Source organism: Nymphaea colorata, chromosome 8 (assembly GCF_008831285.2).
Source record: "Nymphaea colorata isolate Beijing-Zhang1983 chromosome 8, ASM883128v2, whole genome shotgun sequence".
In the NCBI taxonomy this organism is placed as follows: domain Eukaryota; kingdom Viridiplantae; phylum Streptophyta; class Magnoliopsida; order Nymphaeales; family Nymphaeaceae; genus Nymphaea; species Nymphaea colorata.
Genome location: NC_045145.1, coordinates 16,803,522 through 16,809,250, shown reverse-complemented (window position 1 = coordinate 16,809,250; position 5,729 = coordinate 16,803,522). Strand labels below are relative to the sequence as shown.

At 43.3% G+C, this 5,729-nt stretch overlaps 1 protein-coding gene across 1 annotated transcript; it reads left to right on the top strand.

Moving 5' to 3' along the window:
- Window positions 1–4,555, top strand: LOC116258762 (WEB family protein At5g55860-like). Its single transcript, XM_031636137.2, has 3 exons — window positions 1–523; window positions 1,458–1,658; window positions 2,623–4,555. The coding sequence occupies exons 2-3, from the start codon at window positions 1,488–1,490 to the stop codon at window positions 4,414–4,416; spliced, it is 1,965 nt and encodes a 654-aa protein (XP_031491997.1). The 5' UTR covers window positions 1–523; window positions 1,458–1,487; the 3' UTR covers window positions 4,417–4,555.
- Window positions 4,556–5,729: the final 1,174 nt, after the last annotated feature.

Below are 5,729 nucleotides of genomic sequence, written 5' to 3'. Positions count from 1 at the left end.
CGTTCGTTCTTTCAAACCTTTCTCTCTCTCTCTCTCTCTCTCTCTCTGCTCTGCTCTCTATCTTTCTCTCAAAGTACCGCCAACCCTGCGTACGGCCGCAGAGGCCGGAAAACCACCTGCCGTGCGCCGGAAACCTCCCTAAGCTCAATCCCTCCGTCGCGTGGAGAAACCGCACTGGGGATCCCGGTTTCGTTTCCGGCGGGGCGTCTCCATCGTCTTCTTCCCTCTTGATTTTCGTTAAGCTCTCCCCTGAAGTCGTCGGAGAGCTAAACGGAGGCCATTCGAGCTGGTCACGCCGACCCTCTTACCGCTGGTATTCGGAGACGGAGCGACGAAGTCGTGCGGCTTCCCTGAAGCTGGGCGGATCTCCGGCTTCTTCTCCGTTTCCGGTGCTTCGCTTCAGCGTTTTTCCATGTTTTTGACCGTCGCGGTGGAATTTTCGGCATGCATGAAAGTATCGGGGAAGAAACTATTCTGAGAACGACTCATCATTTTCCTTTGCCGGATATTTCAACCGTTCTAGGTAAGGAAAGATTTCCATTCCTTTCTCCTGATTCTCTGAACCATTGATCATTCTGTTTCGCCGTTTCTAATCCTTCTGAGATCTTCACATCTTACTGTACTGCTTAAGTAAATTTTTGTGTTACCAAATTTTGTGTCATTTCCTCTGGCTCTGGCCTTTCTCCCTGATCCCGTACAAAAGGATAGCGGCTTATCCATTGTAAATTTTCGCGTTAGATGAGGGCATTTCCGGAATGCGGTATGTATGGGTCGTCGTGAAGCCCATTTTTTTTTTTCTGACAGGTTGGCGTCAAACCCTGATGCTTTTCCGTTACGTTCTCCTCCCCCCGTGTCCATCCGGGTCATGACCTTATTCACCGTGGTTTAGGGGGGACTGTCACTGTGGTGATTCCAAACGTCGAAATTAAGTTCTTTGGTGCAAACGTTGGCTGATACGATTCCACAAACGAATCCTCCGATTCGGTATTTCACAGGAGAATACGAATCACTCTGTTCAGTGAAAAATTATCGCATTAGTCGCATTTAAAGAGCGCAGTTATGAAAGTATTATCCCGTAACCATGAGCATTGTGTTGATATCACAAAGGCGTTTCGTTTTCTACTAGTATTTTACTTTCCAAAATTGAGGAATGTGAGTCTACGTGGAACCAATGTGCTTGGGCATATCGCCGAAATTATTTGACCTGTAAACCGTCTCATTCAAGTTGATAATCGAAAAGGGAACAGTTTTCCCCGGATGGGTGTCAAAAGAGGAGTTATTTGATGATGTCTTTTAGCTGCCAAAGTCTCATGGTATATTTCTTATCGAAAAAGACTTATTTCTTGGACTATTAAGTGTTTAGGCTCATATTTGTTATCTAGAATCCTACTTTATCTGAATTTGTTCTGTACTTCTTGGTCTTCTTTTGTTGGTCTCATAAATTAGTACGTTTGCAGAGAAGCTTGCTTCTAGCTTATAAAGGAGAAATGTTTGGAAAGGCACGTCCGCCTGCAGGCTCTCCTGCCAAAGCTGAGGTGGGGGAGATCGATACTAGTGCACCATTTCAATCTGTTAAAGCTGCTGTCAGCTTGTTTGCTGAGGGAGCGTTCTCTGCAGAGAAAGTTGCCGTGAAGAAGACCAAGACACCGGACGCCGAGGTATCATTTCTTTATCTAACCGATTATTGTTTCTTTTGATATTATGTTAAAGCTTCATTTGGAATTTGCCTTCAGTACGAAACACTTCCTTCACCCATCATGATCATTCCATCTAGTGTGATTCGCAATCACATGTCTGGATTTTCCATTTTATTACATGAGAAGCATACTATCTCCTAGACTAATCCAAAGCTGTACGGCAAATGAAAATTTTTCCAAAAAATTGTGAGAGAGCAATCCTACGCTAGATGAGTGCCTCTAAATCTCTAACATCTTCTGTATTTCCATACAAAGATGTTGGAAAAATGTGTGGACTTCATGGAAAATTAGTTAGCATTTGCAAGCTAGAAGGAGGTGATGTGACGTTTACGCATGCGCAGTTATTTTCAGACTGTGGAGGAGCTTCATCGACCTTTCTGATCTGGAAATGGCTTGGCTCTAATTGGCTGGAGTACCTGCACATGATTGTGTAGTGTATATGGTGTAGCAAATCTCATTTTTCTTGTTGAACTGTAATATTGTAGCATTTCCTGATAGCTCTTCCTGCAATCTTTTAAAAGATGGGCAATTTTTAGATTGACATATTGCTAACTGGAAACGAATTTTGCATGCATATTATCCACTACCAATATGGTTCAGGTGGAGTGTGGGCCAGTACGGTCCCACACTCCTGGCTGTTGGGAGGGTGGATTCAGGGTGGTTCTGAACCTCGCTCTTTGCATAATGTGGCCGTTCAGAACCTAATCCTGTGATCTCTCTCTGGCAAGCCGATCCCGTTACTTTAGAAGTTTAGACCAGGCAAATGTCCTGAAACTGCCATTTTTTATTGCTTCCATAAACGACTTGCGTAATGTGCACAATTTACTCAAGTTTTTATCACATATGTAAGTTTTCTTGACAATACAATCAGCATCAAGCCACCAAAGCAACTGATATTTGACATCCTCCTCCTGGTTCTGAGCAGAAAAGAGTCGAAAAGGAGACACAGCTTCTCTTGGCTCAGAGAGAACTGAAGAAGTATAAGGAGCGTCTCCGTAGTGCAGAGAGCACAAAAGACCAAGCCTTGGTTGAGCTTGAGAAGGCACGAGGAATTGCGAACACTCTTACCTACAAGCTTAGTGGCCTAAATGAATCTAAGGAATCTTCTCTTCTAGCAACACAAACAGCCAATGATCAAGCCAAAGAACTTGAAGGGGCAAATTCCAATAATCAAATTAGCAACGACACTTCATGGCAAACCGAGTTGGCTGATGCCAGGGGACGTTATTCTAGTGTTGTGGCTGAGCTTGATGAGGCCAAGCAAGAATTGAGAAGGATGCGGCAGGAGTTTTGTGCGTCAACTGATATGAAGGCTTCTGCTGCTGCACGAGCAACGGAAGCAGTACATGCCATTGAAGCCAACACAGGACGTGCACATGAACTTCGCAAGGAGATTGCTGCTGTTAATGACTCCCTTACCCATGTCAAGCATGCTTACGTGCAAACCATGCAGGAGCATGCTGGCATTATGAAATCACTCGAGGACAGTTCGTCGACAACAGCAGCACAGCAAACCCAAGTGGTACTCGAAGCTTTGCAAATGGAGGCGCATGCTGAAGATACTGGCGACCTTGAGGCCAAACTTGCGGCGACAGTGGCTGAAGTTAGGAGTATCGAACAGCAACTTAACTCAGTGAAAGCATCTCAGTTGAGTTCATTGGCAAGTGTAACCACAGACCTCACTGAAGCTAAAGGAACCCTTCACAAATTGGCAGAAGAGGAACAAACTCAGAGAAATTTACTGGAGTCACTAAAAATGGAACTTGCGAAGGTGAAGAGGGAACACCAGGAATTGAAGAAAAAAGAGGCAGAAGCTGAAATTATTAGTGGAGAACTGCAGTCCAAGCTGCAAAATGCAAAGGACGAGCTTGCTGTGGCACTTGCTGCTGAAGCTAAGGTCCGAGGTGCATCTGATGAGCTCATATCGACTCTCAATCAGCTGACTGCAGAATGTGAGGATGCGAAGGTGGAGGCGGATAAAATGAAGCAAGAAGCTGAAATGCTGAAAAGAGAGGCAGAGACCACTAAGATTGTCCTTGAAGATTCAGAGAAAAGACTCTCGGTTGCACTAGTGGAGGCTGAAGAAGCTAAGGCTGCTGAAGCCAGTGCTCTCAGTCAGATCAAATCATTGTCTGAAAAGACTGATGCTGCCCGTGCATCAACATCAGAACATGGTGCGAAGATCACAATATCGATGGAAGAGTTTGATTCGTTGAACAAGAAGGTGAATGATGCAGACACTCTGGCCGGGATGAAAGTTTCTGCTGCGGCAGCTTTAGTGGAAGCAGTGAAGGCAAGTGAAACGGAGGCAATGAAGAAGCTGGAGTCTATCCGAAAGGAGATTGAAGGGATACAAGTTGCAACGGCGGAAGCTATTAAGAAGGCAGAGATGGCCGACGCAGCGAAAAGTGCAGTAGAAGGGGAGCTGAAAAGATGGAGGGAAAGGGAGCAAAAGAAGTGGGGCTCTGCTGAAATCAGCCCACGAGTGCCTGTGGACCAAAAGGAGTACGTCGCAAACAGACTTTCCGATGTAGGGCCAGCCACCGTCGAAATGAAAGCTTGCTGGGCGGATAAATCTGCCAACAACAGCCGGAAAATTGTGAGGTCATCAACAATGAAGAAGAAGATGTTCCCAAGCTTGAGTGGTATTTTTAATAGGAAGAAAAATCAGGTTGAGGCTGGAATGGCATCATATCTTCCTGGCGAAAATGTATCCTAAGGTTCGCGACATTATTTTGGGGGACGTAAGTGCTATATATCTTGTTTATATGCATTTCGGTGGCGACTTGATATGTACTGGTGGGGGCTTTCAATGTGTATAATCTTGAGAAGAACGGAAGAAGCGAAGCCTTTAATTATACACGGAGCTTTCTGTGAGCAGTCTGTGCAAGGAATGTCTGGATCATCAGCTTCCTGATTAAAAGCGTTGAGGCTCCAGTCTCTTCATTTTGGTTGCGTGCTTTTGACCGGGCTAAGTTCCTCTGCATTGAGCTAATTATTAATTACAAATACGCGTGCACAGCTAGCCTTCTAAACATTTGAAATGATTTCTGATAGACATTTTGGAATTAAAATGACAAAGTTGCTGTTCTTTAAAATAATACAAAAAGTTCAGAACTCACAGAGAATAACTGATGAGCAAATGTTTCAAAATTTACCTTTGAGACGCTCTGCAGTAAATACAGCTAGTGTTAAACAAACATAACGACGAACCTTTCGATACGCTCAATCTTATTTATTTCAAAGATTCATTAAAATATTGTTTATTTGTTAATGGACGAATTTGATGTCTGAAAAATGTACCTTCGAGGCATCTGATCTGAAAATTAACAAAATCATGCCCCAACTAACAGAGCTTACACGTATTATGCTCATTATACCAAACTTGAGTTTTATCAGTTTTCGTCCATCTCAAAAAGGAAAGGGGAAAGCAGTTGGACCTTTACGACTGGAGATAGTGTTTGAGACAACATACATAGCTTCTGCAAAATATGAGAGTGCCTTCACATCTATATCTCCCGATTTTATGTCTCTTGAGTTCAGCAGAATGTAATAATGTATAGCTATCTGTCTAAACTGATAATAAGCCTTTAGTTTTAGCTTTTATTGCAATATTATGGCAAAGTTATCATAAAGGTTCAGTTCATTGATTTAAGTTAGCTGTGACCTTCGGTTTCCTAAATATGCTACTGGAAGCTTGGAATTATTTAGCGTAATGACAACAACACGGTTGTCTTTGCGTTTCATGTGCGTCAGTTTGATCTGATCATCCCCAGTCATGTAATTTTAGCAACTAAACTCAATTATCCTGTTTATATGCTAGTTGGTTCCCTCAGTTTCCTTGGCCTTTGCTCGCACGTCAACCAAGTTGAAGTGCTCTATTAGTCCTATCTTGTGTCTCTTTCAATCTTTCTTGAGCATTTAACAATCTTTGAGTGTGATTAAAGAAAGCCTTATTATTATCTTTATCTAAAAGATCTGTCATTTGCTCTGCCAAAGGTTCTTGGTTAACCTAGAGACCTTTTCTACTCT

Excerpts from the sequence above, each read along its gene's own strand:
- LOC116258762 (XM_031636137.2), top strand. The coding sequence starts at position 1,488 with ATGTTTGGAAAGGCACGTCCGCCTGCAGGCTCTCCTGCCAAAGCTGAG. Across the intron at positions 1,659-2,622 it reads CCAAGACACCGGACGCCGAG|AAAAGAGTCGAAAAGGAGAC; the intron begins GTATCATTTCTT and ends GGTTCTGAGCAG.